Raw genomic sequence first — 12,058 nt, forward strand, 5'->3', positions numbered from 1 at the left:
CCCCATCCCTCTTCCTAGAGCCCTGCCCACCCCCCCGTGCTGACCCCTTTCAGACCGGCCCCTCGGCCCCATTGCATCCTTTGGCTGCCATTTGCGCTGAGCCCCTGTGGTGCCTCCAATCCCCTGGACAGGCCCCTGGAGGGAGGCCCGGACCCTAGCAGCCCCCCACACCGAGGAAGGGGCTGGACCCTGCCTTCCCAGGGCGCCATGATGTCCGGAGGCCCCTCTGCCGCCAGGGGAGATCTGGGGGCCCCTTAGAGAGAGGTGTGCAAGGTGGAAGGCTGAATGACGGAAGTCCCCGGTGGGAGGGCAGACCCCAGGGCCCAGGAGGGCAGGAGGGAAATGAGGCCGGCCGTTAGCCCTTCCCCAGGGTCTCAGTGGGGCTGACAACCATCAGAAGTGGCTCCATTTGATGCCTCACAGGCTAAAGGGACACAGGTACAGGAGGGCTAGTCACAGACAAGGTGCTCGAGTGCAACTGATGGAAGGACAGACCACCAGGGAGGGCTGGGACGGAAGGCTTTGCCCAGGAGGGCCTCGACGGACGAGTAGGAGTTTACCAGGATTAACATCCTAAGAGCTTAGAGCCAGGGTCCTGGTGGTGGGAGGTGGAGGTAGGGGGAACCAGAGGAAAAGAGCAGGGCCTGGAAGGTGGGCTGGTGTCTACCTCCTGCAGGAAGTAAGGAGCCAGCCACCACCCAGGAAGCCCCAGGCTGCTTGCTCCGAGGGCCAGGGCCAGGGTGGGAAAGGGGACACCCTGGGCTGGGCCAAACCTGGAGGATTCTGGGAGCTCTAGCTGGAGGGCCAGGTCCAGACCTGTCGAGTAAACAAAGCCCAGAATCCAGTCCCCCGCCCACCTTGCAGGGGAGACTGAGGCCCAGAGAGGTTGCCTAGGGGCCAGCTCAGCTTAACGCTCCATCAGCACACATTGCGGGGTGGGGGGTTTGCGCTCCCAGGTCCTGCTTTAGGTGGGGTGGGGTGCAGGGATCAGAGGCAGCTGTGCCTTGGACCCCCCACCCCGTTCCTCTGCTTTCTCTCACAGGCTGGCCCTTGGACCCCCGTCCTCCTCCTAATGGGGACATCGGGCTTGCGGGGAGGGCCCAGCCTGCAGCCCCGCCTAGGAGACCACGGCTGTGAGCCCTGCCCCCACAAAGCCAGGCCAGGCCCCCACCTCCATGCTGCCACCCCACAGAGATGGGACAGCTCAGCCAGGACCCCCTCAGCCCTCTGGAGCTGCTGGTGGCTCGGCACAGACTGGCTCCCCTGGGCGAGCCGGTGACCCGGGGCTGCCTGGAGGAGGAGGCAGGCGGTGGATGAGCCTCTGAGCAGGGATGGGGCAGAGCGTGAGGGGCGCAGGGCTGCGAGCTGAGCCCGGTGCACGGACGCTGACACAGAAGCCAGCCGGGTAGGCGCCCAGAGGGATTCTTTCTTTTATTGAGAATGGGAGCAGGTGACACACGGCACATGGGCAGCGCACGGCACAAAGTCACCTGCAGGCGGAGCTGGCAAGCGGTGGGCGGGGCAACAGGGTGCCCTCCAGCAGGGGGATCTCTGGCGGGCTCTCGGGGTGCCCTGTGGGCCAGCCCTTCACGTGGGCGGGGGCTGGGGCCGGCGGGGGGAAGGCCAGGAGACCTGGGACCGGCCTGTGGGGGCCTGCGGGGTGGCGTCCCACGTCTAGCTGATGGCGCTCAGGGCGTGGGTGAGGGCGTGCAGCTCGTCCCGGACACCATCCAGGGCGCGTCGGATGGCGTGGGGGCTGTCCAGCACATCGATGGCCAGCGTGTATGGGTCGAACTTCACGGAGAAGGGGCGCTGGATGCGGGAGGCGTAGCTCCTGGTGGGGGAGCCGGCAGGGACTCTCAGTCACCCAGTGGGGATGAGCCCGAGGGTTGGGGCCCGGGTGTCCATCACAGCAGCCTCAGAGCTCCCGGGACTTTTCAGAGCCGCCTGCACCCCCAGAGCTCATTCTGTCCAACCAGCCAGACAAGATGGGGGACTGAGGCCTCCTCCAAGGGCTGGGGGCTGTTTACGGCAGGGAGGGACGGGCCTTTTCCAAGCGAGCCTCTGCGAGGCACTCCAGCCCTCCCTGCTCCTTCCCGAGGCTCAGCCAGGCCTCCTCCCGCAGGAAGGTTTCCAGACCGTGTGCCCCGCAGGGTCCATTACATCCCTGTCCCTAAGGTTGTGTGTGGTATCCAACCCCCACCCCCACCCCCACTGCAGGCACACAGGTCCTGGGCCTCAATCTCCCCGGTGACAACAGGAGCCTGGCTGGAAAAGAGGCCCCTTCCGAGGGCGAACTGGTGGGCCCTGTCGGGCTCTGCCCTCCTCCCCTGGGGAATGCTGGTCACTGCACCTCCAGCCCTGGAAACTCCCTGCTACCCCCAGGCTCCCCACCCGGCCCTCAGTCACCCCGGCCCTTGTCCTCTGTCCCCAACATGGCCCCAGCTGCTCAGAGGGCATGGGACTGGGAAGGACCCCGCACATCCGTCTTACAAAGTCAAGCTTCACCTCCTCAGAGCCTGGCCTTGGCCTGGCCTTGACGTGGCCACCAGCCCCGCAGGTCTCCCCACCCCAGACTTTTTGGGGGTCCTGCTGCGGGAGGGGTGCACAGTTTTCTCCACAGTGAAGTGGGTTCGGAGGCCCAGCCTGCTGGCTGGCTCTCCCAGTTTAGAGAGCACAGTGGGGGTCTCGGCCTACCTGAGTTTGTCCTTGGCATCGCTGAAACTCTCAGACACGAAGTAGACGGGTTGATAAGTCTGGTCCTGGTAGGGCTGCACGGCCGCTGCATCGGGGTCGAAGGCCCGGATCTCGGGCCCCTCAGACAGGGAATGCTGGCGGGAGGCCGGGAGTGGGGGGTGGGGGTGGATCTCAGGGCCCCGAGGGAATTGGAGCCCCTTGGCCTGACTCCACGGTGGGCTCTGGGTGTGGATTCATACCCTCCCCTCTCCACTGGGGGTCCTCCCGAGGCCTGGGGACAGTGTGCGTGGGACGGGCAGGGACAAGTTTTCTTGGCCCCCCTAAAAGGGCAGCCCCAGCCTCCTGGGAGCCCCGAATTCAGAAGGCACGGCCAAGGTCGCCCTCCCCGTGGGGACCCGGGCTCCAGCCCCTTCCTGGGGGGTGCGGGGAGCGTCTCACCAGGAGCTCCCCATAGGAGGACAGCAGCCCCGCTCCGTAGGCCTTCACCTCGCCGTTCTGTTTGCACAGCCCAAACTCCACGGTGAACCAGTACAGCTGGAGGGGGCAGTTGGCAGGGTCAGCTGAGAGACCACAGCACAGCATTCGCCACTGACCATGGCCCCAGGCACCCACCACCCAGGCAGAGGTGAGCCAGGTTCCGGGCGGTCACGCCGTGAGAAGCGGAGACCGGAGCCTGGACAGGAGGGCCCAGCCTGGACCCAGCGTCCTGCAGGGGAAAGAACCCACCGTGGACAGCTTCTCAATTTCTTCGTCCGATACCCCCAGGGATGCGAGGCCGATGTCCTGTGGGGGAGGGAGAGCTGAGGGGGGGAGAGGCTCAGCTCACCATGGCTTGGGCGCCTGTGTGAGGGGAGGGTGCTGGGGCTGTCCGCAGCCCCTTCAGGGGCCTCCTGGGCACTGCCGGGGTACAGAGACCCTCCCAGGGTGCAGGGACCCTCCTGGGACGCGGGCACGCTCCCGGGATGCATCAAGGGCCCGGGACCGCTCCCTGCCGTTCCCGGGAGAGCCAGCAGGTGGCAGCACAAGCCGCGGCACTCCGCCCCCAACTTGTCCTCTGGGCCCCGTGATCCCCTGACTCTCCGGAAGGGATTCTTCCCCGTCTTTGTTCTAAGGTGGTCTTCCCAGAACGGCCCGCCCACCCCTCTCTTCCAAGACGTTGCAGTCTTTCTGAAGTCTCATGACCCAGGTGTGGGCGGCATCCAGCCTGGGGGTGGGGAGGGGCAGGCAGCGCCCATCGCTGCAGGTGCCACCCCGCAGCCCCTCGGCTGACGCCCAGCTCCTGAGGCCTCGAGGACACACCTGGGAGAACTGGGCGAAGGTCCGGTCGGCCAGCATGGGCACGTGCCCCAGCAGCTCGTGGCAGCAGTCCCTGTGTTGGGGGCGGACAGCGGGTGGGGCTGGGGGCCGGGGCCGCAGCCTGCCCCCTCCCCCAGCAGCACGCCCCCCGCGGCGCGCTGGGCTGGGCACTCACGGCTCGGGGGAGTGCATGGGTGAGGAGGCATGGCGGATGTACTGGGTGCACTGGAAGACGCGGAAGGCCAGGCTGGCCAGGAAGTCCCGGGCGGACAGCAGGCCGGCCACGGGCCGCAGCTGGAAGCCGGTCCGCTCTGCAATGTAGGCCTCTCCCTGGCCCCAAAGACACTGGCCACTGGGAGTGGATGTCTCCCACCTGCAGCTTTGGGGGGTTTCAGGGGACCGTGGGGGGCCTCGGGAAGTCCCTCCTCCACCCGGACTTAGTCTGTCCTCTGGAGGCCACCACTCTCCACGCAGGGATTCCGGGGGTCTTCCCGGGCCCTCCTCATTCCCCACCCCGCCCCTCCCCAGCTGCCATCATGGGGTCTCACCAGGTGGCAGTCTCCTCGGCCGTGTACTCCACGTGGGGAATAGGGTCGCCTCTGGGGAGGGGGTCAGCAGTTAGTCCAGGCCCCCTTGGGGAGGGCGTGGGGGGGGGGTGGACAGGAAGGGCCTGGGCTGAGCGACCCCAGCTGTGTGGCCACGGCAAGTTGCTTAACTGCTCTGTGCCTCCGTTTCTTCGGCTGTGACTTGGGGACCCCGAATCGGTGACCACGGTGACAGTGAAGGTGATGGCACTGGTGACAAAGGCATCCCTCCCTTCCCCGCACCCAGGTCTAGTGTGAGGCCGCAGGACGGGGTCTGGGTCTCAGAGAATGAGGTCCCGAGGGGGGTCCTTACTGCTTGTACTGGAAGGCGATCTCAGCAATCAGCTTCCTGCGCTGGCGGTACACCTGGTCCGAGAAGCCCTGACGGCAGAGTGGACGCCATCAGCCGCCACGGCCCGCCAGCCCTCCCCACGCCCCCAGCCCAGACGCGACCTGTGATACCGGCGGGCACCTGGCGGCTGCACCCAGCCAAACCTCAGGGTTCCACCAGGAGCCAGAGGCAAACAGACACCCCGTCCCAAGCCGGGGTGCACGCCCACCGCCCCAGCCATGAGTACGGGGGCAGGTCGGGGCCCCGGCTCACCGGATGGTCCAAGTCCAGGTCAGGGTCAAACTTGGTGACCAGGTGGTGACACTTGTCCAGCTCAGAAACTTTCCTTGGGAACCAGAGGACTGCACGCAGGAAGGAGGGTAGAAGGACCAGATTGGGTGTTGGGCTGTGGTGGGAGGGCCCCCCTGGAAGCAGCCTCCCGCTTGCGACTGGGGTGCTGGAGGTGACCCAGGCCCGGACACAGACGAGGGGGATTGGGGAGGGCTGGAGCCAGCAGAGAGGGAGCCCCCAGGCCGTACACGTAGTCACTGGGGTTCCCCTGTGGGACCCCCTTGCACCCCGATGGCTCGGGGTCACGGGGTCGCCCTCAAGGGTATAGGGGCAGCCTCACCCTTGTTCTCCCCAGCGCCCCTCACATCTTCGGCCACGCGGCGAAGAGAGCTGAGCAGGGTGGGCAGGGCGGCGCTGGGTACCTCACAGCGCACGAAGTACTCCAGGTGTGGGCCCCCTGCCTGTGGCTTCTGGGCGGGCCGGGTCTCCAGGTGGTAGATTTGGGCTTCAAATGTCTTAGGAGCAAAAGCAGGGAGAAAGAGGGAAGGAGAGATGGAGAGACAGAGACAGAGACAGACAGAGGGGGAGGCGAGGGCGCTGGGAAGCAGGCACCGGGGTCGGACCGCCCTGCCCTGCCCTGGACGCTGGCAGCGAGCAGCCCACAAGACTGCTCTCCAGACTGGCCGCCTGGACAGCTTTCAGCTGGGAAAACGGCTCTTGTCTAGTTGGTCTAACAGGGGTTGTCACAGGGTCCCCCAGACCCAGCGTTTCGGGTGGGGTCTTCTCCCAGGCAGCCTGATTTCCATCCCCGGTGGCCTCATCCGAGACCTCTAGACACCCGGGGCTGGGGGTGGGCCCTGATCCCACTGCGGGCAGGTCGGGAGGCTCAGGCCCCCACCAAGCAACACTGAGCGCGGGGGGGAGGGGTGGGTGCGCTCCCCTGCCAGCTCCCATCACCAGCAACGAGGGAGCCTCAGTCTTCAAGGCCCTCGGGCCACACGGGCATCGGCCATCACGGGAGCTCGAGAGGAGTCGGCTGTAATGTCATTCGGGTGCGTGTGCTGGGATCCAGCAGCTAACGCCGTCAGCTGTCACATGAGCCCAGCCCCGCCAGGGCCAGGTGGGCATGGGGGGCCCTGCGTCCCCGGCTGCCCTGGGGGACCCACACCCACCTGCCCCCAGGGTGAGGTGCTGGGCACGGGGGAGGGTGGGGGGCTGGGCTCAGGGAGCTCCTGAGAACAGAAGGGTGTGGCGAGGGGCTGTGAGCCCCCTCGGCACGTGGCCCCCTATGCTCCCTCACCTCAAACACCTTCACAGCCCGGGACAGCGCGGGGGGCTTGGTGGCCCGCAGGGTGAAGAGGAGATTCAGCGTGGCCTTCCCGGCCCGTCCCCCCAGGGCCTCGCCCGGCTCCGTGGCGGCGGCGGCGGCGGCCTCCGCCTTCTGTCGCTCGTTGCGGGCATCCTGGATGAGGCTCTGCCGCCTCCCGACGAAGCGTGGGGACTGTGGGGACAGATGCGCCAGCTCCCCCTGCCCTCAGCCGGACCCACAGAACCTGGGACCCAGCTCCAGCGTCGCGCCTGCCGGGGCCGCAGTGGGGGAGGGAGACAGGGAGGGCGCTGGGAGCCACAGCTGGGGGTGGTCTGTGCCCTCAGGCCACATCTCACCGGGTTAGGTGACGAGGGCTGATTGGGGAGCTGCCCTGCTGCCCCCCGGGCTGCGCAGGGCCAGGGGACATGGTGTCTGGCCCCATGGAGTGACCTCTCCTCATGGCCCCATGCCCAGCCCTGCCTCACAGCCCAGGGGCCCTGGCCACACCTTGTCCACAGCCGGTCCCGAGACCATGAGCCCCTGGGGTCAGTGTGTCTGCCCACCCCCGGCCTGAGTAGAGAAGAAGCCCCCTGTCTGGGGCTCATTTTTTGCGGCTGAACTTCCAGGAAGCTTCTGGTGCTCTCGGGTCTTGGAACGTGGCAGGGGGCCGCGGGGGAGCCCTCCCCAGATCTCCCACTCTACGGTGGGCGGGGTGTGGACAGAGCCAGGGGCCTGGGGTGAGCGCTGTCTACCCCACGGCCAGTGCCCTGAGATGGTGCCTGCAAATTAAATTTCTAGAACCCAGCCCATGTTTCCATTAAAGCTCTATAAACAAGAGCCGTTTTAAACCTGCAGGGAGCTGATTATTCCAGGCCATCCCTGAGGACGAACTGGAGACCCCTCTTCCAGGCCAAGAAGCCCCTAGTTTTCCAGTCTCATAGAGGGGGTGGCCCAGCGGGTCTTCCCAGCACAGCCTCCCTTGAACTCGGGGGCTCCCAAGTGGTGGGCCAGCCCTTGGGGGCCATCCCTGGTGGTCAGGGAGGCCCAGGGTTGCTGGGCAAGGGAACAGGGGAGGTGGGTTTCAGGACAGGCGAGCCCACGTGGGACGTGGAATGCGCGGCAGGTGGATGGGTGAATGATGGAAGGACAGCTGGACGGATGGATGAATGGACGGCGGATGGACAGGCAGATGGCGGGTGGTGAATGGACAGGTAGATGAGGGATGAACAGGTGGGTGGTGGATGGACGGGTGGCTGGACAGGTGGATGGGCGGGGGATGGATGGGAATCACCCTGGAGCTCAGACCTCCCTTCAGCTCAGCAGAACCGGGGCCTGCACCCCTGTTTGCCCAGTGCCCCCCACCACCTTGAGCTGCTGCAGGGCCCGGGACACTGTTGCACACACACTGGGTCCAGCAGGACCCACCCATAGCGATTCAAACACCCGGGCACAGGGGTTGCCCACAGAGTCCGGGCAGGGGAGGTGCTTGCGGCCAGGACCGGACGCCAGGCCTGGGTCCAGGGCGCCCATATGGACCCTGAGCCTGGAGCCTCCCTCCAGCCTTCAGGGGACACCCCTGGGCTTCTGGTTCGTTCCGGCCCGTGGGCACCAGCCTGCCTCTTACCATGATGGCCTCGGCCTGCTTGGCGTCCAGCTCGGAGACGGCCCTGCGGAAGCCCTTGGCCTGCGGCGAGGCAGCGTTGGGGGTGGGCATGACGCCGGCGAGGTCCGGGCTCCGTCTCCACAGCCCTCTGCCGGGCGGCCTCTTATAGGCTGAGCTGACGTCAAAGCCCCTCTGGGTCCTCCACCTCCCACCTCCTCCGCGTCCCCCTCCTGCTGCTGCCTGAGGGAGGTGGGGTGGGCGAGGAGCACAGAGACGCAGGAGAAAGGGCTCTGTCCCATTAAATCTAATTGCATCCACCGTCACAGGCACCCAGGCGGGCGGCCGGCCCTTCCTCTGAATCATCCGGGCTCCGGCAGGCGTGCTCCGCAGGGCTGGGTGCAGCCAGGCCCCTCGGCCCACACCCGAGCCGGGTGATGGGCGGGTACACGGGGTGGGGGGTGGGGTGGAGTTCTGGACACCCCACCGTGCTCGTGACACAAAACCCTGACCTTTGGTGGCCATGGGTCCAGAAAGCCAGGTTCAGACCTCAGATGTCAGGAGGCAATTCGCTTTTCCAGAAGATTCTTCACTCCACCAAATTTCCCAGCAGGGTCCCGAGGCATGTTCCTGTTAGATGTCCTCAGCGGGAATACATCCTCCAGGGTGCAGGAGAATGAGGGACGCGGGGGTCAGGGAATTCTCTAACAATTGTCCCACTCACTCCTGCATGGCCGTCTCTCCCCCTCTCCTGGCCCGCCCCTACCCCCCAGCGTCCCCCAAGGCCCTCTCACCACTTATCGCTGGGGTGTCACTGCCTCGGGGATGCGCCCAGCCCTGAGCACTGAGGCCCAGTCCCTGTGGTCCCTGGCACCATGCGGGTCCCGGGACAACCCCAGCCCAGAGTTTCTCCTGAGTTCCACGCACGATGTTCCTCTGGTGGTGCCCCCACCCCGGCGACCAGGGGACCGGAGGGAACCCCCGCTTGGCACCAGGCAGACGTGAGTCCTGCCCTGTCTACCCCGCCCCCTGGCCCATCCCCACGTTCAGGCACAGCTTTGGGAAAGGCGTGAGGCCCCCGGCAGCTCCGGCTGGTCACCATGTTGTCTCAATCCACCTCCCCGGCAGCCCTCATGCCCCAAAGAAGCACCCACTCTTCATCACAGCGGCCATCCGCACCCCTCTCCTCCCGGACCTTCCCCAAATGTGGTCTGACCATGCCGTTCCCTTGCTCCACAATCCTCTATGGCTCCCCATTGCTCTCTGGAAGCAGCCTGAGTGACCCCCTCCCCTCACCCACCCCTATTGATCTCACCCCCAACCATCCCCATTTCCTGCTAAAGGAGGGTTTGGACTTCATGACACCCTGTTTGAAATACTGCCCCTCACCCTTTTCTTCTCCTGGCGAACTCCTATGCATCCCACAAAACCAGCTCAGCTACCATTCACTCTGCAATGCCTACCCCTTCTTGCCCCTGATATTAACCTCCCCCTCCTCTGCTCTCTGAAAGCAAGAACCCTGCTGGCTTGGCCCACGGCTGCATCCCCGTGCCTGGCCTGTCTCATCTCCTAGACTCTGGGCTCCTGGAGAACATGTCTCAGTGGCCCCTGCCCCCAGGGCCCAGCCTAGAGGAGGTTCCACAGGGCTGTGAGCCCTAAATGGCGCTAAAAGGAGCTGCCCCAGACCCCAGTGGGGAAGGCGGGGCTGGCTCTGCCCTTGTGGGCCGACGTGGAGGGCGGTGGGCTTCCACTGCCCCAGGCCGCATCTGCCCTGTCTGAGTGCCCAATGGTCCCCAGGGGTGGCCAGCCTCCATGCCCAGCATCAGGTCTGCTGCAGCCCTGGACAGGTTCCCTGCTCCCCCTGGAAGCCCCCTGGGGCTCTCACGTGTCTCCTTCTGGGAGGGCTGCTGGAGACCCCTTGGTGACATGTGTCCAGCCCTTCGGTGGCTGGCTCGTGTGCTCAGAGGGGCCCCGTGCAGGAGGAGCGCGGGCCTCCACTGCCGGCTGTGGATTTAACCTTTCGGCAAATATCTCCACTGATAACAAATATTGTTTCTAATCCCTTGGCTTCCCTGAGCCGGTGCCTGCGTGGAAGCTGTGTGGAGCCAGCCTTGAGTCTGCCCTGGGGCCAGGCAACCCCCAAGTGAGACCCCAGGCAAGAGCTGAAGGCGGGAAGCTGGTGGGCACGCTTCAGTGAGCAGCGCGGTCCCCTCCTGACCACGCATCCATCTGCCCATCCATCCTGGGAAGGCTTTCCCACACCCCTGCCCCTCCGGGGCTGGCTGGACTGGGCCCAGCTCTGGGGCCCCCAGAGCACAGAAGTGCTCCCTTTTCCTTTAGCCGCGCTCCCCACCCCGCACTGTGTGTTACACCCTCTTCCACCCCGGTTGGTGAGGGGACCCAGGGCGCCCCAAGCCCGCTAACATCCTCTCCCCTGGTTCTGCACCCTGGTCTCCTTCCCGCCGAGGGTCCCCTCTGCCCTGGGCCTCCCAGGTGATCGCAGTGTCTGCCTTCAGACGGGCTTCATAGACCCATTCCACAGATGGGAAGACTCAGGTGAGTGGTTCCTCTGGGTCACGCAGCGAGTCTTGAGCCCAGGTTTCCCATCTCCTGAGACATGGCTCTTTCAGGGACCCAGTGGTGTCCATCCCAGGGGCTGAGGGGGCTCAGGGCCCCAGGCCCCAAGGGGAGAAATCTAACAAACGCACGCCAGGCAGGCAGACACCCCCGAGGAGGGCAGGGCTGGAAGGGGACCCACGGGGGAAGGTCAGGCACGAGAGAGCCCTGTGGCCTGGACACAGTCCACAGGGGAGGAAGGGGCCGAGTACTGAGGGCTGGGTTTGGGGGCGGATTGGGAGGAGGGGCCGGGCACGGAGGTGAGAGGACAAGGGATGTGGCGTGAGGCCAGGGTTCCGGCAGCCCCTGCCGTCCTTCCACCTACTCTGGGCCTCAGCCCTCGCTGCCCGCACCCCTCCCCTGGGCAGTCCCCTCTGCCACAGTCACGCTGAGTAATTACAGCCGCCTTGCCAGGCAATTAGGAGGTGCTGAGCTGGAGTGTTTTCTCTCTCAACAAGCGAGGCCCCCAGAGGATGTAATAGCCCGTAATGACAGTGTGCCCGCTCCTGGCATCAAGCCGGCGCCTGGCGTGGGGCAGGGGCAGGGTAAGCAGCATGCAGCCCCCGGCCTCACGACCACAGGGCCGTTCCGAGGCCTCAGGCGCCGCCTCCCCCGCCTGGGACCCCCAGCCCCTGCTCTCCTCCCCAAAACCCCTCAAGAGGGCTGCTGAGCAGGGCGCTGCTCCGTCCCGGGGCTCTGCAGGGCCCCACCATCAAAAACCATAAGCAAACAGCCAGGGAAAGCGCTCCTGGCAATCCAGGGGTCAAAGGTCATGTCCGAGGGTGGTCTCTGTGCGCGGGCATCGTGTGTGTCCTGGGAAGGGCACACAGCTGCGTGACACACACAGACACGACACACACCTCCGAGGACTCGGGGCACTCAGAGTGTCACGCTGCCTGGGCCGTCTCCAGGCCCCTGTGGTCCCAGGGGCGGCTGGGGACCGTGAGGTCTGCATCCCACCCCTTCTGCCTGGGGCAGCTACACGGGCCCTGCAGAGCACACGCCCCGGGGATCAGGGACAGAGGTCCTGCCTGAGCCGCCCACCTCCAGCCTCGCCCAGCCTGGGCCCCAGTCCTCTTGCTGCCGGACCCCGTGCTTGGGGACAGGCATGGAAAAAGCTGCCCAGCTCCCTTCAGACTCGGAGAAGCAGATCCATGCTATCCTGACACACAGGCCTGTCCGAGCTGAAATGTCAGAGCAATTAGCCCTAACGAGGACGTGGAGGGAGCAGAGGCGAGAAGGCGGGTGGAGGAGGTCGGCGAGACGGCCGCCCCACTGGTCGACCCGATGCGCTCAGGATAATTGGGAAGTCAGGGGAGAGCCGGCTGAGCGGG

The 12,058-nt window shown here is 66.0% G+C and overlaps 1 protein-coding gene across 1 annotated transcript; it reads right to left on the bottom strand.

The window, feature by feature from the left end:
* Positions 1–1,674: 1,674 nt before the first annotated feature.
* TH (tyrosine hydroxylase) lies at positions 1,675–8,222 on the bottom strand. The gene is made up of 12 exons (XM_024749190.1): positions 8,133–8,222; positions 6,500–6,700; positions 5,540–5,714; positions 5,182–5,270; positions 4,891–4,958; positions 4,542–4,592; positions 4,169–4,366; positions 3,997–4,066; positions 3,424–3,480; positions 3,136–3,231; positions 2,698–2,831; positions 1,675–1,834 (listed from the first exon to the last, which is right to left on the bottom strand). Exons 1-12 carry the CDS (start codon positions 8,220–8,222, stop codon positions 1,675–1,677), a joined length of 1,389 nt encoding a protein of 462 aa, XP_024604958.1.
* Positions 8,223–12,058: the final 3,836 nt, after the last annotated feature.

The sequence above is a fragment of the Neophocaena asiaeorientalis genome, unplaced genomic scaffold, assembly GCF_003031525.2.
Source record: "Neophocaena asiaeorientalis asiaeorientalis breed wild unplaced genomic scaffold, Neophocaena_asiaeorientalis_V1.1 scaffold43, whole genome shotgun sequence".
Lineage (NCBI taxonomy): Eukaryota > Metazoa > Chordata > Mammalia > Artiodactyla > Phocoenidae > Neophocaena > Neophocaena asiaeorientalis.

Coding starts and splice junctions, on each gene's coding strand:
- TH (XM_024749190.1), bottom strand. CDS start 8,222: ATGCCCACCCCCAACGCTGCCTCGCCGCAGGCCAAGGGCTTCCGCAGG. Junction 4,367..4,541: donor GCCGAGGAGACTGCCACCTG/GTGAGACCCCAT, acceptor CCAAAGCTGCAG/GTGGGAGACATCCACTCCCA. Junction 1,835..2,697: donor GATGCCAAGGACAAACTCAG/GTAGGCCGAGAC, acceptor CTCCCCCACCAG/GAGCTACGCCTCCCGCATCC.